This window comes from Rhipicephalus sanguineus, chromosome 9, assembly GCF_013339695.2.
Source record: "Rhipicephalus sanguineus isolate Rsan-2018 chromosome 9, BIME_Rsan_1.4, whole genome shotgun sequence".
NCBI lineage: Eukaryota > Metazoa > Arthropoda > Arachnida > Ixodida > Ixodidae > Rhipicephalus > Rhipicephalus sanguineus.
In genome coordinates, this window is record NC_051184.2 from 137,829,078 (window position 1) to 137,853,040 (window position 23,963).

The 23,963-nt window shown below is 49.6% G+C and overlaps 1 protein-coding gene across 1 annotated transcript in view; it reads right to left on the bottom strand.

The window, feature by feature from the left end:
- LOC119404402 (uncharacterized) overlaps positions 1 to 23,247 on the bottom strand; it is a 326,575-nt gene extending 303,328 nt beyond the window's left edge. The window contains exons 1-8 of the mRNA XM_049419529.1: positions 23,020 to 23,247; positions 22,238 to 22,336; positions 18,945 to 19,037; positions 18,201 to 18,425; positions 16,498 to 16,620; positions 12,174 to 12,353; positions 6,590 to 6,711; positions 349 to 487 (exon numbers count right to left, since the gene is read on the bottom strand). Coding sequence (XP_049275486.1) covers positions 349 to 487; positions 6,590 to 6,711; positions 12,174 to 12,353; positions 16,498 to 16,620; positions 18,201 to 18,425; positions 18,945 to 19,037; positions 22,238 to 22,336; positions 23,020 to 23,247 — 1,209 coding nt within the window. The remainder of the gene's footprint in view (positions 1 to 348; positions 488 to 6,589; positions 6,712 to 12,173; positions 12,354 to 16,497; positions 16,621 to 18,200; positions 18,426 to 18,944; positions 19,038 to 22,237; positions 22,337 to 23,019) is intronic.
- Between the last annotated feature and the right edge of the window lie 716 nt (positions 23,248 to 23,963).

Consider the following 23,963-nt stretch of genomic DNA (forward strand, 5'->3'; position numbering starts at 1 on the left):
TGGGTGTGTATGTGCGGCATTGCATCCTTTGATGCTGATGCAATTGGATTTTCCTTGACTGGTAGCTTTTATTTTTTTCTGTTTTTCAGAAATAGGCGTGTTTAGAGGATTGGTAACCCCCCATATAATGGGTGTTTTGATTCGTGAAAACTCCTCTTTCCTAGAGTGTAAGAGTGTCAGATATACACGGTAAAATTCCTTAAGGGTGTCAAGTGGTTTACAGATGCTGAAGTTTCGGCGCCGTGTGCAGGCATGAGACCATGGCCTTCATTTCCTCTTCTAATAAATGACCTATGATGCGAAATGAATGACGCTCGTTTCTCTTGTGCGGAATGCGATGGAGAGCACCTGCTTGAATCGGCGCCCGCTGAATCCCCGCGACGCGATGACCCAGTTGGGCCGCGTCAGCTCGACGGCGAGAGGTAGGAACGAGGGGCGCCGGTAGAACTGGCGCAGATGCTTCTGGCCCGAGCGGTCGCAGTTCTCCCTGCGCGGGGTTACATTCGAAAATTACATTTCACAGTCGAACCATGCTTATAGGAAGAGTGCATGCTAGACTGACTGAGTCCAATTTTGCCGGACACACAATCTTTATGTAGATGTTAAACAAAGCTCGAGAAGCAGTATATCGATCACTTTCTACGCCAGCACTACAATGAGAAAACATTTTCAGAGCTAAAATATTTTGCAAACATATCTAGTAGCAAGCCTGTAAAACACTAATATTATACTAATACTTAATAAATGAAATAAGAAAGAAGCATATACCGGTCAGCTTACTCCCAGTATTGTACGAAATATTCACAGAGGTAATTTCTAATAGGATAAGAGACGCATTTGACTTTAATCTACATAGAGAGCAAGCTGCCCCTAAGGATCGGATACCCACGGTGAATCACAGTCATGTGATCAATCAAGTATATTCTTGCAAAATCTGACATACACAACGAACCTCTATACATGGCTTTCATAGAAAAGGCATTCGACTCAGTAGTGATACAAGCAGTTGTACATGAATTGCATCGTCACTAGATATATGATATGTATGTGAACACCTTAGCCGACCCCACAGCAATACCCTCCTGCTTTCCAAGAAAAGCAGGAAAAACAGATCCCGCGCCTTGTGGGAACCGGTTTCATGTGAATCAGTGAGCGAATAATTGTCTATGCTGGATCTTTTGAGGTTAGAGCCAAGCATTCCGAGGTTGATCGACGTGTTTTTGTAATTGTATTAGTTGTGTGCACATCGTGGGCTTACCAGGAACGTCGACTACACTGGCGTTTAAAGGGTATTTTATGGTCTGACGTGAAGTCAGAACTCAGCATACACGTCACTATTATCGAAACGAAGTGCACTTTACGGTACAATGGTGTGAATACCATACGTAACTTTCATTACCGTATTCCTCCGGGGTCGAGCAACGCTTGAATATAGATTGCTGAATTATAGGAATAAACATGTGATGTTTATTAGAGTGCTGTAAGAGTGGAGTCAACACTGCAACCACAATTGACGTTAACCCGACGTCACGCCTATATAATAGAAATACATATCTAATGTTTACTGCTTTGTTATACAATTAGACAGCCAGAACTGCAGCCACAATTTACGTTACACCCACATTACGCCTGCATAGGGTCTTTTTCCAAAGCCGTTTCAAAGCCTGGCGTGGCTCTGTGGTAGCATACTTGACTGCCACGCAGAGCGCTTGGGTTCGATTCCTGCTGGGATCCTAATGTTTATTCTTTCCATTCGTCGGGTCAACGCTGGCGATGTCGGTTTTTCTTAACGCTCTCGTATTTAAATTACTAATGTCTGGTAATAATAATAATATCTGGGGTTAAACGTCCCAAAACCACGATATGATTATGAGAGACACCGTAGTGGAGGGCTGCGGAAATTTCGACGACCTGCGGTTCTTTAACGTGCACCTAAATCTATGTACACGGGCCTCAAATATTTTCGCTTCCATCGAAAATGGAGCCGCTGCGGCCGGGATTCGATCCCGCTACCTTCGGTCAGCAGTCAAGCGCCATAACCACTAGACCACCGGGGCGGTGCTTGTCAATGTCTGTTGCCGCTGTTTCTGGGTAGATACCATAAGCTGTGAATCATCTGTGGCGCATACCCGCATACCGCGGCCCGTGGTATAAGGGTACGTGCCACACGTGTCTGGAGGAAAGGGTTTGACGACGTACGCGACAGGATTTTCACGTACTTCATGTCATGACCGGACAGTCATATTCATCAAACCCTCTTACGCTCCGATACCAATTTCGGGCTGCACCAAGTTAAGGAGACGATCACGAGAGCACCCAGACGTAGCGGCTAGATTGATAAATAGAAAAGCTCAAAGTGCATTTCTTTTTATTTTCGAAAGTCTGCCCTTAGGCATAATAATTATTGATTCAGAGATACACATGCAAATTTGCCAAAGTGCATTTGGTCCGCTAAGAAATGCTTCGCATTTAAAGGAGTACTGACGCGATTTTGAGACATCGCAAAAAAGGCATTTTTCGTTTGCTTGGTATGCAGTGTCAACGCTGTGGACACACCGGAGTCGGAGAACACGTATAAAATATTCTAGTTTGACTGAAATTTTCGTCGCTGAGCACCTGCAAGCCAGCCTCACTGCAATGAACATTTTCCCGACGAGCCAACACGGTTCCCCGAGTTTGCGAGCTACGCGTCCTGCATGCAGCCTAAATGGAAGATAGCACTGTCAGGGTCACTGGACGTCAACTCACACACCGTTAATTACGTGTACCCCGAGCAGATGACGGATTTGCCTCTAGTACGTAGCGCGTTTCTGTATCCCCTTGACGTCACACTGCTATGAAACGTCACTGAGAAGCCACCCCTCTATATCGAAACCGAAAGTGTCTTTTTAGGTTAGCGGTAATTAAAATATATTCGATGCATTTCCAGGTACCACAATACTCGTTTTAGGTTTCTCGACACCAGTATTTCTATTTAGAGCAACAATCCGAGACTTTTTCAAGTTTGTGTCAGTACTCCTTTAAAAGAGGTTCGGTAACCTCTCGAAAACATCCTCAGATGAAGAGTTTAAACATGCATCAAATGGAATCGGCTCGCCCTGAGCGAATCGGATATCACAGGGAGACCTTCGTCCTGCACAGGTCATAAAATAGGTTGATGGTGTAAATATGCGGACTATCCAACAATGACGGCGCAAAATACACCGTCTTCTTTAAAAACAAAAACAAAACAGTACTTTCGTGATGCCTGCCGTTTTTACTCGCATACTGCAAGCAATCGTAGCTGTGACGGTTGGGGTGTGTTGTCCTTTATAACAACTGCACAAGTTATAACGATGCAATAATGTAGCACATGTGAGTTAATATCAGTGTTGTACACGTTCCTCTAAAACAGGAACGAAAGCTCGTTCCTCGTTCCTTCCCAATCTTGGAACGATTTCCCGTTACAAGTTCCTTTAATGCGAAAGGAACTCGTTCCAGTTACATTTCGAAAATTGGAACGTGTCGTTACATTAACGTTACATTGGAAATTTTAATCAAAATATATTGCCGGATAACTCTGACGCGAACTAAAGTGCGCAATGTAAAGGTAACATTGAGCTACATATATTTTACGAATTTGACATCGCCGGCAGTAAGTTATATGTAGACAAAATGAATCTACAGAAACGCTCCTAGACGAATTTTCTTGGAGAACACCGGCCATACCAAAGACATCTGTCTAACTGCAACTTATGTGCTCATCTATTACAAGTGCAACACATGGGGCACTTTCCACGTCAGTCTTCAAATGCGCCGTCAGAATACTGCGCTTCAGATATTCAAATAGAAATTCCTACACATGCACCAGTATAAATTAGTTTCTTGCACAGGAAACCACATCGAAAAGAACAATACATAGGCGTTTATTGAGTGCTGATCTTATATCGCAGTGTGAGCAGAAAATAATGTCTAGGATACATATTCACAACTTAGGAAAGTCCCTTGTTTGCGCTCAGCAAGACTTGCTTCTCGATGTTGGTATCCGACTGAGGAACCTGTTCTCTCGTCAGCACTTCGTTGGCAATGTTGAAGAGACGTTCCATCAAGTGCTTGAGGGTACTGCCGTGTTGTACGCAAATAGGGACAAGTCAACCGTGGTCGTATTGGCGACGGCAGGCTCTGTGGCCGCAACAAGAATGCAACGCTAGATGGACGCGTATCGTTTATTGCATGACAGACGTTATCGGTGCGGCGGCTGTCGAACTGAACTATAATTAAAGTTGTAGACCGATAGCCGCGGAAATAACTCGCGTGTTGAAGGGATGCCTGCCCAAACGAAACCATCGAAGGCAGCGGACAGGCGCCACTGCAGCACCTGCGTCCACTGCGTTTCGGACCTCTTCCCCGCTATCAACGCAACCGAATGTCAAAAGACAGATTTGCCTATACCTGCCGGCGGCATGCACGAGATACTAAAGTGACGATCGAGCCAGCCGCTAAAGACCACGCGACGAGCGAAACACTCCCACTAACTGAGCCGAAGCTGCGCAGTCGGCAGTGCGCGAACAGAAATTCAATAAAAGGTCGAAAGAAATTCAATAAATAAAGGCTGCACGCGGCAAGCCGCTGACTCCCAAGGGTAACCAAAGTGTAACTTCGCCACTGTTACGTTGGGGCCGAAGACCCTTCATGCGCAGTGAGCCTTCATGCGCAGTGACCCTTCATGCGCAGTGACTGGCCACCGCGCGGGATTTCGGTGGTGAGCACGTCGGTGCTTCACTCATTCTCTGCGGCTTCTGGCGTTGTGATTGCCTCCTCTGTCCCAAGCGCGTCAAACACCAGATTCGCGACGATGATTCCCGCCGTTCGAATACTCCGCGCAATCACGCATAGGCGCGGCGACTAGCCGCGACTACTGTAAGTCGGCTCCCACACTTTTCCCTATGCTGACAAGGCCACGGGGACACGCAGCAAAACCGCCTGAATACGCAGCCCCCCCCCCCCCCCCCCCCCCCACAAAAGCTACTTTCTAGTTGGCCCAACAAAGAAGTCCCCGAGGTAAAAAAATTGCGTGCCCTTTCCTGGCGGCAGCCTTTCGATGGGGTTCGATGATTCCCGAATATCAAGTAAATGTTCTCCAAGGTGTGTCTACAGTCCAGAACGGCCCGTGATTGCTGTCAGACTGGCTCAGACAAAAAGAAAAAAAAAATCAGCTGTTCCTCCGGCGCGTGGTCTGTCTTGACATCGCGCGCTTCCCTGCGCCCCGGCGGGCGCCTTAAAGTGAAAACCAGGATGCAGCATAAAGTGAGAGGCTAGCGGTAAAGCCCCTCTACCTTCGGAGTAGAGGTGCTTTAGCGAGCGGTAGATTCTTGCGCCTCACGCGGTCGTCCATACACCCTGTTCTGCATGATGTGCTGTGTGCGGGCGCATGTTCAATGCCGAGGAACGTTTACAGAAGAAACGTCGTTCCCTGTGCCGTTCCTACGTTAACGTAACGAGTTACCGTTACAGTTCCACCGATCCTAAATGGAACGGTGGCGTTCCTTCGTTCCTCCAAAAAGGAACTAGTTCCTGGAACGTCGTTCCTTGGAACGCCGTTCGGTAAAACACTGGTTAATATGTAGTGTTTGGCGAGCTGGTGATTCATGACGGTAAAAACGGCGCGAACGTAACAGCACGGAACGAAGAAAGAATCGATACGAGCGCTGAGCAGATCAGCTCCTTTCTTTTTCTGCGTTTACCACGTATAAATACGTACATGATTGCGAAACGGCGCGGAAAACGAAGACACAGGAAGAACAGACAGGACCAAGCGCTTGGTCCTGTCTGTTCTGCCCGTTTCTTCATTTTTAGCGGTGCTTTGTAGTCATGAAACTATACCGACAGGCTCATTCCGAGACCCCTTTAGTAAATGTGTACACTCACCATCAGCGAGAAAGAGAAAACACCAAATAGATATTCATTGATACAACTCAACCTTTCAGTGAGTGATATCTTGCCAGTGATGTCACCCTCACCCATTGACTTCTCGCACGTGCATTGTTCATAGCTCCGATAATTTCCCTAGCCTGCTTGTCTTAGCGACGAATAAAAAGTCACATGGTCCCTTATGCTCGAAGGTAAAAAGTCTTCTCATTCTTCATCTTTTCAGTCGATTGTATTGATCTTGACTCCTTCCGAAAACGCGGTTTTGAACTGCCTCCAGTATCGGAGACAACGCAGCTTTCTGCATCGCATGTGGTTTTACAGCACGTACTGTCTCCGAGATCGGCCCACATTTGACCAAGTGACTGCGTCGTGTGATGACGTCTCGTGTGATGTCATGTTATGCGACGTCATCGTATAACGTGACGTCACATATTTTAGCGATTGGGACGTCTTGACGACGGTATATGATGACGCCATCATATGGTTTTTTTGCATCACGTCGTGTTGATGAGGGACCTCATCGTCAATAACTTGACTGCGCCCGAACAAGGGCTCGCTTCTTTGTGCCGCGCTGTTTTAGCGCTATGTAATATGCCTCTGCCTAACTCCATGGCTTCAGATGGTACGTAGTATAGCGAATACTTTATTTCACACGAATTCAGCCAGACGTGCCACTCACCAGTGGGCGAACCATCCGCTGGAGGTCGTGAAGCTGCGCAGAAAGGCATCGAAGCCCAGACGGCGGTTGCTGCGGAAGTTGCATACGGCGGCCTCCTTCAGAACTTGGTCTTCCAGGTACGCCTGCAACAGCCGACAACTCATCTCGCGACATACTTCTGCAGACATCAAAGTTAAGTTTTCAGAGTTATTTGCCACGGAAAGGCATTATTCGCCTCGAGAAGGAGGTCACGCGAGCGGCAATAACGCGCGCGACAGGAGAGGCAGAATTCGGAAGTTCTGCAGGTCGAGTGCAGCTTGTCCAATCAGAAGCGACGAGGGTGACGTCACGGGCGAGTTTGCAATGCCCGCAACTGATCAAACAGAAAAAAATCGGGCAGATCACACGCCTAGCTAGGAATTGACTAACCTTTCTTTCATGTTTACGCAAAAAGTAACAAAAGTATGCAAATTGACCAATATTTACAAATATCTTAGTACAAATGTATAGCAATGACGAAAGTTTAACACGATGACGCATATATTACGATGTATTACGGCATCCCTGTCATAATAAACGCACGTCAATGTATTAGAAACAACAGCGCATCTCTCTCCTTTGCGGAAACTTTACACATCGTCATTAACTTCAATGTCCTTAACTGCAGAATCGAGTTCTACTTGATCCATATGCATTTCAAATTATTGTACCGGCGTCGTAGCACAACAGGAACGTGTGCGCAGCGGTTCTTCAACGCTTGGCGTAGTTGTTGATTTGACAGAAAGGTGGCAAGAAATACGAGACGTATGAGAGAGACTGTCTCAATGGATGGTCAATCGCACCACCTGACGCGATCAATGGGCTTGCAAGAAGCACGCGACAGACATCGAAAGCCACCAGTTTGCCGGTGGTCTACGTTACGGTGAAAAGCAGCGCTGTCGTCCGGATGCCAGGAATCACAGCCCCAGATGAAGGGCAGGGCGAGGAAGTCGTTAAATTGCGGCCGGACTGATGAGCGTCGAGTGCGATGTACCTCTATTAGCGCAACGCACCCGTCGCCATCACTCCGTACGGCAGACGAGTTTCTTGTAGGATGCCCTACGGGAGAATCTTGCGCGCCGACGCATTCACGTTATTTAGGAAAGCCACTCCGCTCGAAAGTAGGAGACGACACGATTCAGCGGCCCCTTCCCCTTCAAAGAAAGAAAACTCGAACAAACAATCAATGAATTTAGATGAAACTGGTGCTACAGATTGTTAGGTGGCAGTTATTAGCGGTAACAATATTTTTGTTTTAAGTATCAAGAAAACCCACACAACTCTGGACAAAATAATTTCAACAAATCGCTCGTTCCACGTCTCTCTTCACAGAGCGCCATTAAAGATATAATATAGCCAAGTGGAGAAAACAGCGAGCGCCGATAAAACAAGAATATTATCTGCGCTTCGTATTTTTAAATAATGCAAGCTATCGAGGATTTTACGCAGATCTAGGTATACATATAGTATACTAAACACTCGATAAGGCTTCAAATATTTATACTGCGCAATAGTCGGACTGCATCATTCTAGACGTGTAAGGTCAATTCGTTCAAAATTCCAAGCGCACCATCTTGTCTTTCTTTTTTTTTTCCCGATTTTTGTCACTGCCTAGCCAGCTGTTACACAGCGTGCGAGAAGCCATGCATGATAACATCATCCTGAATGTTATCGCCTACTCTAGCCGCAAAATACTGCTAGTGAGAATTAATTACAACTACTCTGTAGAATCAGATATTGAGCATGACATCTATAGGGATCTGCATTCTGTAATGTACTGATATAGATGTGGAGTCGTATTGATCGGCCGCCGCATTATACCTGTGGTGTCGATTTCGACAGTCGGCGAACTGGAACACTGATGTCACCTTTTAAAGGTCATAGAGGCAAAATAGAGTTCGCAAGCGCAAAAGTGTTCATAACACGCAATGCTCTAGTGAAGAGGTTATGAAGAACAGAGACCGACGGCATGGAGGCCTTCTTCTTCCCCCTTTAATCCACCACTAAATCCTAATGATGATTGTAGCCACGCAGAGCGTGACCGTCATTGTCTTCCATTTTCAACATCTTCCCGCCCGCGACAAAGAAGCGAAAAGGAAAGGACGGCACAGAAGCGAAAATGAAAGAATGGCACAATACAACAAAACACTGCCGAGCCACCGCACTGGCTGGACGATATTTCGAAGTCACGTCACTTGTAACATGTATCGCCATATTTTCGTTCGCCGACTGCAGATAGGTCGATGCGCGATTCACTCAACGTTCATAGCGCACTAACCACCACTTCGCGTTCGCAGATTTGTCTCGCACGCACTTTACGATCCTTTAGTTCGGTGAAGTCAATGAAACGCAGTTGGCAAAGTCGTAGTCTAGTCCGTGGTCGCGCAGTTAAGTCAGAGCTATCTGGATGTTAGGAAGCACCTTTTCTCTTCCATCGATGTTTGAAGTGTTTGGAGTGATCTCGAATTACAGTCGCTCTTCCTGCATGAAGTCGCTGCTTGCATGTGGTTATGTCAGTCGGTGCCTCACGCGTTATTAGTACGAAGTGGCGTCTCTGGAAGCCTTTGCCTGCTCTTATTCTCTTTGGTTTCAGGCATTCTTGGGCGCTCACGTGTGAAGACCGTCTTTTCTTTCTCCTCCTTAGTTCTTTTCCTTTCGATGCCGTTATTCTGTCGCTCCGAGCTGCCAGGTAGGTTCGCTTGGTTCTTGTGTCCTGTACGCCTTGAACACGATGGTTGCGTCCTTTCAGCCGCATACCACTGAAGTGCACACTCTCCTTCAGGCTTGCCGTCTTGATCGCCAAGATCGTGATTCGTTTGGCTTGTATCGATTTCCATGTGTCATCTCTAAAAATATTTACGTTTTTGCTTGCTCGCGAACATCGATGTTTCCTTCGCTTGTTCCTTCGGTCTTCGTGACACACGTTTGACGCTTTTGTCGCAGTGGAGTCGAATCTGTCGCAACTGGAAATGTCTTCAGAACTCCCACAACCGACAGACAACAGTGCGCCACATCCCACAACTGTGCTTCCGGCAGAATTTCTTGAACTGACAGTCTTTTCTCCAGTGTCGTCGACGGTTATTGTCTCGCCCTGCGAGTAAGTCAAGCTCGGCTTAGACCTTGAAATTGAACTTTGTGTTAGTTGTGCGAGTTTTCACAACGGTCTATTCTCAAATTCCGCTAATAGCAGTTGAAGGTCTGATGCCAGCCTTAAGATGTTGCAGTCCAAATTTTCACAACTTTCGACGTCGCTTTCTAGGTCTTCAAGAGGTATAGTGTCATGAATCTGGCGGTCTATTTTCTTCAAGTCCTGTCTCATTAATTCGAGGTTTCAGTGCAATTCCTTGAGCTCACAAATTCTCGGTGATCTAGAAGAAAGTACTACGTCACTCTTTTTCATTACTTCTTCAATGGCTGTTCGCAATGATTTACGAATATCTTGGAGTCGCGTCATCTTCTTGTCAATCGTGTCTGTTTCGTTCGCTCTCGTGATTCCACAGTCGTTACGTGTTAAGATCAACGATGTTGGCGTGGCGCTATCTGATCCAGGGTTAGGGCCTTCACAGTTACTCTCGTGTAAAGGCTTCGGCATTCCGACTTCGGGACCCTTGAATTGAGTATCGCCACGCAAGCACCGCAGGTCGAGTATTGAATAGTCGCTAGGTTCGAGGGCTAGGCCTGCAGGACGGGCGTCATCGTTGCAAAAGTTCGTCGTCCTGGCCTCGCTAACCTCGAAGTTGTCACCGAAGGGAATATCTAGTAGATGGGCAGACATACCGTAGGCAGCTCCGAGGGCTGGGCTGACAGGTTGTGATTTTCCTTTCTTTGTGGTCATCCTAGCCTTGCGAACCTCGAGCCGTCGTCCTGAAGGACAAGGGCAGACCAGAGCAGAAGTCATCGTAAGGGGCTCCCGCCTCGCGAACCTCCAGGCGACGTACACTGCCTCATCAATCCATGAGTCGCCGTCTTGGTCTCAATTCAAGCCGGAGTCGTACTCCCGGGTTTCACGGCACCAAATATGAAGAACAGAGACCGACGGCATGGAGGCCTTCTTCTTCCGCCTTTAATCCACCACTAAATCCTAATGATGATTGTAGCCACGCAGGGCGTGACCGTCAATGTCTTCCATTTTCAACAGAGGTATCGTCACATTCATATTGCCAGGTCATCTGAAGGGGGACGCCAATTCAGACCCATACATTTACTCAGATGGACCTTTCCCGTAAGCTAGACCATGGAAGCTGTAGAGGTTAGAGTACACTCAATCACGTGCATGAGTGTTCCCTGTGTAGCGTTGACAGATAAAGAAATACGCAAGTAATCAGTTCGGATAAGTGACCTTCTTGTTGGCCATGTATGTTTTTCTTGTGGTAACGTGCCTGCCTGCACATGCGCGATTCCATGCTCTCGTGAGAAAACATTCGCAATAAACATCAGTTGTAAGTGAGCGCCTGTCCTGTCGACTTCTTTCCTTTTGTTCCTGCTGTCTATCCGCTCACACGATTTACAATATTTCGCGTCATATTTTAATGTGCAGGGTTATAGCTACGCATGTTCTTTGACGATAATGGCGACCAAGGACACACTGCATTCAGAGAACTGTCTGCTTCCCTCCCCGCAATGCCGGCCATTGTGAGAAGCGCGTCGCCGCTTCATTTTTGCTTCCCTTGCGGAGCTTGTTTTCGTTCTATTTTAACAGAAGAGGTTGCGATCCGCGAACAAAAAACTATCATCATCACGACCCGGCGTGCGCTATCTTCGTCCGTTTCTTTCTCTTCGTCCTCTTCAACTGCTGCTTCGCCCCCAGAACAAGTGCGCCGATTTGTCCGGCTTGAGATGGAACAACTATGATGGGTGAGATAACGAGTACAGGGAGAGACAACGAAAGAGATAGAAAGAAAGAGAATTTGAGAAATTTTCGGCGAAAGAAATTTCTTGAATAGGCGGCATTCTAACTCGCTTACCCACGATCGGAAGGCGAGCATCGTAACCACTCGGCTATCCAGGCACTCTAGCATAACATGGACTTGTATAGTGTAGTATGCCAAGGAAGTGGGAAATAGAAATGGGTATGAGGTGGAGTGGAGGGGAGGGGAGCACAGAAAGAGAAAAAGAAAAACTTATAGAAAGAAAGGGAAAGAAAGATGAAAGGAGAGAGAAATAGAAAGGAATATATATATACAGAGAGATAGAAAGAAAGAAATAGAAATAAACAGAGAAGCCATAGGAAAATAGAAAGACGAAAGAAAACGAGAGAAAGAGGTGAAGAAAGGAAGAAAGAAATAAAGAGAAACAAAGAAGGCCGCCCAGCTCCGACTTCGTTCAGGCTTGGCACCACTGTAGCGCGAAACTCACCTAATTTTTTTCTTATTGGCCCACCATGCGAGTTGCGTGACGAGTGGGTTATTGAAAGCTGCGAAACCATTACAAAGGTGTGAGCTGAATTCGTCACCCGCCACAGCATCAACAAAGCCGCTAGCCTTGAAAACTATAAATGCGGCGCGCGGTGATGACGGCTTTCTCCTTCGAGTCTCAAACATACGGGACCCTGTGAGTTTTTATTCACCTGCGTGACGTTGGTGAGCGCAAACGACGTCGTGGCTGATGGCCACTGGCTCATGTCCTCACTGACCACGAGCGGCACCAGGTTGTCCACGAAATCTTCGAGCAACGCCTGTGGCTCGAACCCGTCCACCCTCACCGCTCCACGTAGATCTTCACACACCTGCACCATTGTTGTTGAAAGCTGCGATGATACATCGCGTTCGAGTGCATCATTAAGCGTTACGTTGGCTTCCAATGATCTTGTTTCTTAATATTTACCGTATATACGCAATGTTACTCGCTATTCTTTGGTTCTGCTGATAACTATACACAGTATGCTTTGTAGACTAACCTGGGAATTAGTGTACGTGTATTTGCAGTAGACCTTATTTATTATGCCTGTGTTCACATTGTGCTGCGCATTATTTACTTATTCTCGATTTTCTTTTCCGTGTTGGAGAAAGGAGGTGTGGTTCTTATTGTAGATTTGCTTTGTTCTCCTGTTGCATGTTGCGCCGGCCTTCCTCGCCTTTCTTATCGCTAGGCGGTATCGCGATAAAAGAATATCGCGATGGTGTCGTAAATATGGTTTTGAGTATCTGTATTTCTCTATGGAGATGCACTTGAAAAACGCATATGTATCTGAGTAGTGAAATACCGCGATACTGAGCAGGACACTGGCATCTCGTTAATTTTTCGTCGGAAATGAGCTGGCGTGTTTCCAAAGGGCAAAGGAATACTTTTTTTGCGCTAAGCCAAGCGAAGGCGCGCCGCCGGTCGGCGAAGGGTTTCCCAGATGCACATAATGGCACACGTAGTAAAAGCTCCCGACGGCGTTGACGGCAAAATCGCGGAGGCGTCGGCCCCTGCCAATATTATGCTGCACTCAATAAATGTTCTAGCAGAATGTTTGGCGCCCACCCTGTTCTTTTGTGTTGTGTGTCCTCGTTCGACTTGCGCGAAAAGTATCCTCAGTTATGAATCGATAAATGTCACTTAGAAGACTGTAGGATTGGGCGTGTTGGTATAACATGATTATGAGTGCAAAACAGCGCAGCTGACGGGAGGGGACAGAAGAGGACACAAAAGACACAGGACCTGTCAGCTGCGCTGTTTTGCACTCAAAATAAATGTCGTTGCGGAACATCAGCCTCCCCGGAATACTCTTTTGTCTTTTTGCAAAACTATCTCCGGAATGTCCCGCTACGTCCAAGACAACTGTATCTGAGTGCCTGTATTTTAGGCTACAATCATGTGAATTTCAATATCTGTATTCCGGAATGCTTTTCTGAGTATCTTTGCGCAGCCCTGTGACCAGGCTGACGTTTTTTATTTGTGGCTTTTGCCTCGCCGTTTTCCGTATTCAATAAAAAAGCTCTGCTGACCCGAAAGTTGCGCCATCGAATGCCGGCCTCGGCGGCGGCATTTTCGTTGGACGCAAAAAGGCTTGAGGCCCGTGTGCTTAAATTGAGGTGTATACGTTAAAGACCCCAGGTGGTCGAAATTTGCGGAGCCTTCCACTAGAACGTCTCTCATAATAATATCGTGGTTTTGGGACGTTAACCCTCACCAATAATTATTATTTTTATATTAAAAACGCTCAATGACGCGGCGTCATCATCGAGTGAAGCGGGGATAGCTATGGATGGCACTATGCAAAGCTATGTAAATGCAAGGGCTATCAAGATTGGGGAGAGCAACTGAGCTAGTGTGACGTGCTTATGGAATTTGGTTTGACAAGATGCGGCTAGCAACACTTCAAAAAAGTGAAATTGAAAAGCACACCTTGGGACAAAGATGTTGCTTACAGTTCAAGCTTATGAGAGTAACAACAGGGCATATTTGCTTGCGACTGCCCGAAGCAGTCATGGAGTATAGAGCACAGAGCCCTTTGCAACGCGCTTAACAAGTTGGACGACCGACCTCTCTCGGAAGCAACGGCGTCGGAAGAAAAAATCCTCTCCATGAAAAGGACTTCGCTGAAGAAAGCTGTACAAGCGCTACTTGAGATCCTAAGACCTTTCTGATTGACTATAATTAGAACACCTTTCCTGTGCTGTTTCTTTACACGAAAGTGTTTTATGCAGAGGTCCACCAGGACTTTAGTGATGTATTTCCGTCACAGAAATGACGTCGAAGATATTTACACGATCAGATGACAAAGAAAAGTTCCGTCAACGGGCGTCGAACCGATGACCGCTCGGTCCGCAACAACAGAAGCCGGACACGCTATCCACTGCGCCACGGTCCCATACTATAAGGCTTTACACACGCGCCTTTTATGTCTACCACTCTCCGGGTCGGCGGGGTGGTGTTGCCCTCTCAGAGCGGTACTGCGTCATTACTGCGGCCTCCGCGATTAACACCTGGAACGCGTTACACGTCCGTCCCATTCGGCGCGTTTTCTATAGAAGTTCAATTTTGTCAATGCCTGAACACACCGCGAGGTGGCGACCTGAGCCCAAACGTTGTAAAAGAAGCGTCGGCCTCGCTCATAGCATCACGCTTGTGGGATGCGGGTCGGTGAAGGACGGATCCCAACATAAAACGAAACGATGTTTATTAACGTAGTAGCAGCAGCAGGGGGAAGCATGCCGATGCTGCGCTTCGGAAGGTTAGAGAAACAAAACATGAAACCAAGCTTGGTAGCTTGGGTTATATAGCCAGCAGTGGTGACGTAAGCCTCCGACGAAACTGCGTGGCGCTGTCTTTTATCGGAAGCGTGTTGAAGCAGGTAGCTGTGTCACGCCCGGCTAATCAGTGACGAGACGGAGGCTGCGTAGGTCTGTGCGCAGTGGTCGCCACATCACCCCTCCCCCGCGGAGTGCAGAGCCCTCAGGGTCTGTAGAAATCTGGGAGGCGTACCAGACGTCCAGAGCGTGTCGTGAAAGGAGCGGACTGCGACGTCGGTGGCTGTGCAAGAACGCCGGTTGAAAGGTTCCTGGCGAACGAACCTGGCATTCAGCTGCCAGCTTCGTTCGCCACGATGTATGCGGGCTTCAGTCGGTCAATCGAGACGCGGACGTCGTTCCCGTTCAAGCGCAAGGTGAAGTTCTTGTCGTCGCGATGGATGACTAGATAGGGTCCGCTGTAGGGTGGCTGGAAAGGCCGGCGGACGGTGTCGTCGCGGAGGAAAGCATGCGTGCATGATGCTAGCTCTTTGAACACCAAAGGTGTGGGCTTGCTATGGTGGGCTGCAGGGGATGGGCGTAAGGCACCGATGGTGCGTCGGAGCCGGGCGACGAAGTCGGTGGGTTCTGACGTCGTAGTGCTGGATGGCAGAGCTGTGAGAAATTCACCTGGCAGACGGAGTGGTTCCCCGTAGACGAGCTCTGCTGGCGTAGCATGGATGTCCGGCGAAGACCGAGGATGACAGCTGGAATGGCCTCGAGCCAGGTTGAGTCCGGGTGGCACATAATGGCGGCTTTGAACTGTCGGTGAAAACGCTCGATCATTCCGTTGGCGCAGGGATGGTAGCTCGTGGTCCTCAAGCGTTCAAACCCGATGGTCAATCCCAGGAGCCTGAATAGGTGAGACTCAAATTCTCGCCCTTGGTCGGTGGTTACGCGGCGGGGAGCGCCGAAACGGGCAATCCAGCCGGAGAAAAAGACCGAGGCGACGTTTTCCGCGGTGATTCCCTCGAGAGGCCATGCCTCAGGCCACCGAGTGTAGCGGTCGATGGCGGTGAGGCAGTAGCGGTAGAGTCCTGTCGGGGGAAATGGTCCTGTGATGTCGAGGTGGACGTGCTCGAACCGACCTGAGGGCTGAGCGAATGTTCCGAGTGGGGACGTGACGTGCCTGGTGATTTTGCACGTTGGCAGTGAATGCATGAGCGCGCCCACGCGCGACAATCCCGCTGCATGGAGGGCCAGACATAGCGGTCAGCCACGAGGCGTGTAGAGGCACGTATGCCGGGATGGCTGAGGTTGTGGAGCTGGTTGAAAAGACCACGGCGATGGCACAGGGGCACGTAGGGCCTGCTTCGTCCTGTCAACATGTCGCAGCAGATAGTTCTTGCCGACCCTGGAATGGGGACTTCTTTTAGCTGAAGTGAGGACGTGCCCTTGAGAAGTTCCTGCAGCTCGGCGTCCATGGTCTGAGTCACGGCGAGGATGTCTGCTTTTATTTGCACCGAGCTGATGGTGGCCACACGTGAAAGCGCGTCGGCGACCATGTTGTCTTTCACGCTGATGTGTTGGATGTCGGTGGTGAACTGTGCGATGAACGAGAGTTGGTTCTGCTGAACAGGCGGGACTTTATCGCGACGTTGAGAGAAGGCGTACGTTAGAGGTTTGTGGTCGGTATAGATGGTGCAGTGCTGCGCTTCGAGAACGTGGCGAAAGTACTGCACTGCTTCGTATATCGCCAGAAGTTCTCTGTAGTAAGCTGGCGAACTCGTACGGGCAGCGGTCGTGGTTTCGTCGGTGGAACTGGCCATTGAAGGGCTCACCTTCCGAGCTGAGAGTTTCCTAGAAAAGAATGCCAAGGGGTGCCAGGTGTTGTCCACGCGTTGCATCAGGGCGGCGCCGACGGCGAAACCAGAGGCGTCCGTGAAGAGTCCCAAGGAAGCGTCTGGGACGGGATGGGAGAGGAGCGTGGCGGTGGAGAGAGCAGTCTTGCGTTCCTCAAAAAACTTGCACCAAAGTCGGTGTCCACGTGACGGGTTGGTTTCCACGTAGACCAGCCAGAACATCTTGAAGGGGCGCCTGGTAGTCGGCGGCGTGCGGTAAGAAGAGTCTATAGAAGTTCAGCATGCCGAGGAAACGGCGAAGGTCTTTAGCGGTGGTGGGTTGAGGGTACTTTTGCAAGTCAGAGATGCGATCAGGCAGGGGTCGAGTTCCCTCTGACGAAACTTCGTGGCCGAGGAAATGGACGGTGGAAGCGCCGAGCGTGCTCTTCTGGACGTTGACGAGCAGGCCGTGGTCGTCGAGGCGTTGGAACAACAGACGAAGGTGCCCGTGGTGTTCTTCGGCGTCACGTGAAAAGATCAATTTGTCGTCAAGATAGACGAAGCAGAAGTCGAGGCCACGGACGACTTCGTCGATGAAGCGCTGAAAGGTTTTCCCAGCGTTCCTAAGGCCAAAACTCATGAATGGAAACTCGAACAAGCCAAACGGGGTGATTACTGCAGTTTTCATGACGTCGTCCGGGTTGACGGGTATCTGCGTGTAAGCCTTCACCAAGTCTAGCACGGAGAAGACGTGGCAGCCATGAATGCGATGGGCGAAGTCCTGTATGTGGTGGACTGGGTACCTGTCCGGGATGGTGCGTGCGTTGAGGCCGCGGTAGTCCCCACATGGTCGCCAGCCAGTGGTCTTCTTCGGCACAAGGTGAAGTGGCGAGGCCCATGGGCCGTCGGAGTGACGGGCGATCCCTTCTCGGAGCATGGCTTCGAACTCTGCCTTGGTTATGCGTATGCAGTCTGGGGCAAGGCGACGGGCACGGCAAAAAACCGGGGGGCCTGGAGAGGTCCGGATGTAGTGCACGGTGGTGTGCTGCACTTTGCGTGGCAGTCCGCTGGGGTCCGTCAATCCGGGAAATTCGGCGAGGATGGCGTGACACGGCGAGTGATTGTCAACACAGAGTACCTTGATGCTTGGCTGTTGGGCGGTCGTTCGCTGGCCTGGTGTGGAGTGTCCCGTTGTCGCCTCGATGAGCCGGTCGTTGCGGCAGTCCGGAAGAAGGTTGTAGTGAGCCAGGAAGTCTGAGCCAATGATTGGATCGGCGACGTCGGCGATGACAAAGTTCCAGTGAAGGTCGCGGCGTGAGTTCTTGAGCTGGATATGCAGGCGCAGCGAGTTTTACGTCTTGATTGTGGACCGGTTTGCCGAGCTGACCTCGAAAGATGTCGGCGGGTGAGGGCCGTGAAGGTGAGATCGCGGGTAGCAGCAAATGTCGGAACCGCTGTCGACCAGGTAACGCTGCTTCGTGATCTGGTCGGTGACGAAGATGCGACGGCCTCCGGGTTGGCAGCTTGCGGCCGTCTCTACGAGCTGCCTTTCTTGTTTTCCGCATGTCCCATGGAACAAGGTGAACAACATTGCCGGGCCTTGTCGCCGAAGCGCCGGTGGTAGTAGCACGGACCGTTGATGTCAGGTGGCGGTAATGAGGTGGTGTTTCGGTCGCGGCTTGGCGAATGGCGGCGCTGTCGCATCGGAAGACGTTCACCCAGGTGTTGCTGAATGGAAGTGAGCCGTCGATCGATGTCGTCGATACGGCGCGCAAGCTCCGTGGGGTTCAGCGGGGCGGCGACAGCCTGGGTGGTGGGCGACAACTGCGGTAACGATGCCTCGACGACGCGATCAGCAATTTCCGCAAGTTCGTCGACAGGTAGCCTGACCTGTGCCTGCAGAATTGCCTGAGCGTGCGGCGGGAGTCGTTGGAGCCACAGCATTCGCAGGAAAGAATCCTGTACGTGCATGTTGCCCGCGAGCGCACGCATGTGGCGCAGGAGCTGTGAAGGGTTGCGCTCAGCGAGCTCAGCGGACTGCACTTGTCGTATCTTTTGTTCTTCTGAGAGTGATAAGCGACGGATAAGTGCGGTCTTCAGGTGTTCGTACGCGTTAGCCGTTGGCGGGTTTGCGAGGATATCCTGGACCTCGTTGGCGTAACGTGCGTCCAAGTGGGCGACGACGTAGTCGTAGCGGGTCCGGTCTTGGTTGTTGTGCGCCAGGGAGAACTGGGCCTCGACCTGGGCAAACCAGACCTCGGGTGAGTCCGCCCAAAACGGCGGAAGCTTGACAGCAACACGCCAGGAAGCAGCGTGCGGGGTGGCTTCTGTAGGACTTCTGACGTCCTCAGCGGGGCCGGTGGACACGGCCTCGTTTGTGGAAGCGTTGCGAGCTTGCTGCTGTTGCTGGGTCAGTAGTTCCTGCTGGAGTTGTACCTGATGGCGGAGAGCGGTGAGGTCTTCTGAGTGGGCCATGGCGGTGCGGTTAGTTCGATTTCCGGGTCACCAGATGTGGGATGCGGAGTCGGTGAAGGACGGATCCCAACATAAAACGAAACGATGTTTATTAACGTGGTAGCAGCAGCAGGGCAAGCATGCCAATGCTGCGCTTCGGAAGGTAGAGAAACAAACATGAAACCAAGCTTGGTAGCTTGGGTTATATAGCCAGCAGTGGTGACGTAAGCCTCCGACGAAACTGCGTGGCGCTGTCTTTATCGGAAGCGTGTTGCAGCAAGTAGCTGTGTCACGCCGGGCTAATCAGTGACGAGACGGAGGCTGCGTAGGTCTGTGCGCAGTGGTCGCCACACGCTAATCCAAATAAAAAAAATTGCAGTGGCTTATCTCGACTATGCCAGGATATACGTAGCGCTAGCAAAGGTTGAGCTGATTATTCTTACCTTTCCAGATTGTCTAGGATTATTAGCCTTCTTCTGTTCATTCTTCGTACGCTGAACCGCTAATTGCCAGGCAATTACTTCGGGATCCGATGAGATAAGCTTCTCGGCTCTTCTGCGCCGTCGTGCAGCATTTGCGCTCTCCTTCTCCATTGCGTTAGCCACCTGCAAACGCCACTCAGAGGCGCTATCAAGCGGCTCCAGCACAGTGTCAGACGGCGACTGCACAGCGAAGGCGAATAGCTGCGCGCGCGCCGGAGCCAATACGTCTGCAAGGCTACGACGTCACTCCTCTGGAAAGCGCAGACTGGCGGCGGCGAGTCGCGCGCGGCGATGGCGGAGTCTGCGCGCGCGCCGGCGCCAGTTTGTCTGCCGCGACTACGACGCCACTCCTCCCGAACGCGCAGACAAGCAGCGGCGAGCCGTGCGCGGTGGTGGCGGAGAGCGCGTGAGATGCCGGCTCCGGTGAGCCAGCTGTGTGACATCACTGATCCTCGCGCATGCGCAGCACGGCTCATGAGGATCCACGCAAAATCGGCTTCTTCTAGACAAGTGTAGCTAACGCTACAATATAGCTCCGCGACGCGCGCCTGCCTCACCTGGCTGTAACACCGCGTTCCCCGCTCACGCGCTCGCCCCGAGAAAAATCGCGGCCGGGCTAGTGGGGCGGCACGACGCGCTTTGCGTTTCCCTCTAGTCCAGCCGTGGTGTCCAATCACGTTTTAACAGGCCGCGGGATGGCGACCAAGTTCTGCGTTCAATATGCGACGCTCTTCTGGCTATCACACCTCGTTCTCTGATTACGCTTTCACCGTTAACTACTACAGCTACCACAAGGGTTTGTTTAATCATTTAACACGGACGTTAGTCGTCGGGATGGAGATGTACCACCTATCATCAAAGTGGGTGCGTCCACGTTAAACGGGGCTATAGCTGCCAGACATCAATATACATTGTACAGACTCTCTCATATCAATGTACACTAAACATTCGGTTGCTTCTGTAAGGGCACGCTTTACTTTCGTGTTATTCCGATTCCTATGACGAAGGGATCAACCATCTTTTTTTTTACTGTTTGTGATTCTTCTTCCGCTCTCTCTCTGCGCCCTCTTTCCAACCCTTATTTCCCCACCGCAGTGAAAGGTAGCAAAATGAAAGCTAGTTTTCTGTGAAGTCTTCTCTCGCTCTCTCTCCTTGTACAAAGGTACAAACAAGCGTTCGCATTTTACCCGCTTCCTAGTTATGAAACAGCCTACGAGACGAAATACTGATTCTAAAAAGACAGGGCGGGCAAACAAGGACACAAGAAAGAAGTCAGGACACCACGAACGCCGACTAACAACTGAAGAGACGCACAACGGTTGAGAAGAAAGAAGGCACGAAAACTCATCTGCGCATGACCATGCAACAGGCGAACCTATCAATCCGGCACGCATGGCTGTCTACGTGGAAGATAACTGTTAAGGCATTTGATTTCATCTTTATGCAAGTTAATCGATGGTTGGCTCACGCATGCGCTACCACTCTTCTCGATATGCCATGCTTCAATCATCAGGCGCGTTTCTTCATTTCTATGACGGTACAACACTGCGCATTCATCGAATTTTGGCGTGCACTTACAATCTCGACAATGTAAAGATAGATTAGAAGGTGAGCCTACTGTTAGCGATCTCTTATGTTCCAACAATCTCTGGTTAATGCATCGGCCCGTTTGTCCTACGTAGCCAGATTTTTCTTTATTTTACCGTAATGCTTGTTCCAACCCATCTTCCTTGTACTGCGCATTCTGGAATATGTGGCGGTGTTTTTGAACTCACAAGCAGCAAACTCTGGTTGATGGTTTGTCGTAAGTAAATAAGTCGGTGAAGCTTTGCAGGAATATTTGTGAAACACCGAAATACTAGCCGTAGTATCAACGAGAGAAGGGGAACATTCACATGCCTTAGGTAGCATGCGAAAATTTATTGGTCGGCTGTCTGCTCGTGCCGAGATCCCGTGCCACGTGACGCCCTCTAGCGATGAAAGTGTTCCACACTCGCCGACTTAGTGGCTCCGGGTAACAATTCCAGGAGTTGCACGTACAGCAATACCCAAAGAAGTTGACGGGGAAGCCCTTACCGTCGAAGCCCAATACGCCCGTCTGACAATGCCACGGCACATGCGCCCTTCCCCTAGCGGAATTGTCGCGAAACGCCCTTTGGTCTTGGAGGCTTTCTTTCTGGCAAGACCGGTAGTCCCGGCCCTGACCAAAACGGTAGAGGGCAGCACAGGAAAATGGAAAAGGCGGATTGGTAGAGCATCAGACGCGTAAGTTGACGGTTGTGGGTTTCGGATTCCCCCGACTAAAAGGGTGATTTTTCGCCCAGTTTAATTAACTTCAATTTACGTCGTCATTACTGCAATACGATTAAAGACAATAATAAATGTCCCCTACGCGTTTCTTGGCTAATTATCTGTTGGATTCGTTCGGTTTTAGCCAAAGTATACTTATAGTAATGTTTCTATCACAGTGACTTTCTTTTGTTTTAAATGAGACGCCTCTTGTTCTGTCCGCAGTGTTATCCCGCCAGAGAGAGAAGGTGCTCTGTCAATATCCATCGAGCGTTCTAGTATATTGAACTGGCCTCTATGGAAGCATTGTATTTATACAAATGGAAACATCTCGTCGTTGTTGGGTATATATATATAGTTTGACGACCACACCGCGATACGAGTGTACTTCACTTGTCGAGGAGTGTATACCTGACAGTCGGTTGTGCTGATCGTCCTGGTACTGAAGAACGGATTGTCGACCAGACAGGTCACGTAGTGGTATGGCGTCCAGTTCCAATAGGGTAGCAACTGCGAGGAAACGATTTTTTAAATAAATATTTGCTAGCTCGAGCGTTGAATTGACAAATGCTTTCGCATTCACAACTCATAAGAACTGCTTGGGTGACCTCAGATTTTTATTCTTTCACCTTAAGAACGCGGTGTTTTAAATAAGTTCATGTTCAAAAAGCGCGAAGAAAACGGGGACGAAGTAGAGAATAAATAAGTCTTTTTGCTTCCTACCGCTAAATGCAGTGTTTTCTACCTAGAGTCCGTTGCTTCTCTTTTTCCCTTGAGATTTCATTTTCAGCGAAGACTAGTTCTACTTCCCTCTATAAAATTTTACAACTCATCGTCGATGGAGGGTGGGACGGGACACGGGGTGATCTCCTCTTCCCACCGCCTCGCCCGAAGAAAACTGCCGGACCAGTTTAAAATAAAGTTCATTCATTCATTCATTCATTCATTCATTCATTCATTCATTCATTCATTCATTCAAGTGCAACGCCATGCGTCATATGCATCACACGTTCCAAAACGTTTTTCAAAGGTCGCGTCGTTTGGGCCGTTTCGCAGCAGGAAAATGTTTTTAGTACTTTCTATGACGGGTGTTCGCGGAATACAACGCAATCCTTCATTCTCAACAAGCAAAGACCGCCGCGGGTAAGCGGGAGCACTAACGGTAGCTGTCGACGAATGTAAAGCTCACTCACGGCAATCATCAGAAGCCTGGCGCACATGCAGAGCCTCCACTCGATGGAGTCCCTGAGGAGTAGGAGGAAGAGCACGACGGCCGTGCAGACGATGGCCGATCGGCGACGTTTCGTTTGGCTGGAGACGAACGCCCCTGCAGCGTGTCGAATCTCAGCTTGCGTCAGGCCGTCTGCTAGGCAGGACTCGTACAGGGCCTGCAGCTCTTTGCCCAGCTTCTCGGATGACATTGCTCCCTCAGCCAAGCAGAAGTTGTGCTCGAATCTTGCAATGCGTGCAGTCAGAGAGCCCAGTCCTCTGGGCCAATCAGAACATGGCTGAATTCGACAGTGTGGGTATGATGTCTGAATCTGGCTTTACATGCGCCTGGCGTACGAGAGTGAACTTCGGCGTGGCTTCTTGTTGCTCTCGTTCGGTGCCTGTCAACGTAGGCAACTAATATTACGATTCGTTTACCTGTTTGCTGCTCCTCTCTACTCCCGCAACGTCCTCTACTACTCCGGTAACAAACTACGCCCATTCAGCCTGCTTGGCGAATGGCGGCGCTGGCAGCTAGGCGAGTCCCACGTGTACTAATCATCATAATCATCACTGTGGTCGTCGGCCCGTTTGATATCCAGGACGAGGGCCTCTCTCACTGATCCTGCGCGATCGAGCTTATTTCACTTTATGACTGCAGATTTCTTAATTTCATCACCGAACCTGCCTGGGTCGGCTACGCACGTTTCTCATCGTGTGTTACCCAATCCGCCGCCGCTCTAAGTGTTCTCATGCTTATATTTCACGACATGACCGGTCCATCTTTTTTTCTTAGTAAGTTAGTATCAACTTGGCTACCCCTGTTTGCTCTCATAGTGTGACTGCTATTATTTTTCGTTCCCTCGCACGCTGTGTGGTTCTTAACATTGTCTTAGTTATTCTCCGAGCTCTTGCCCATATATTAGAA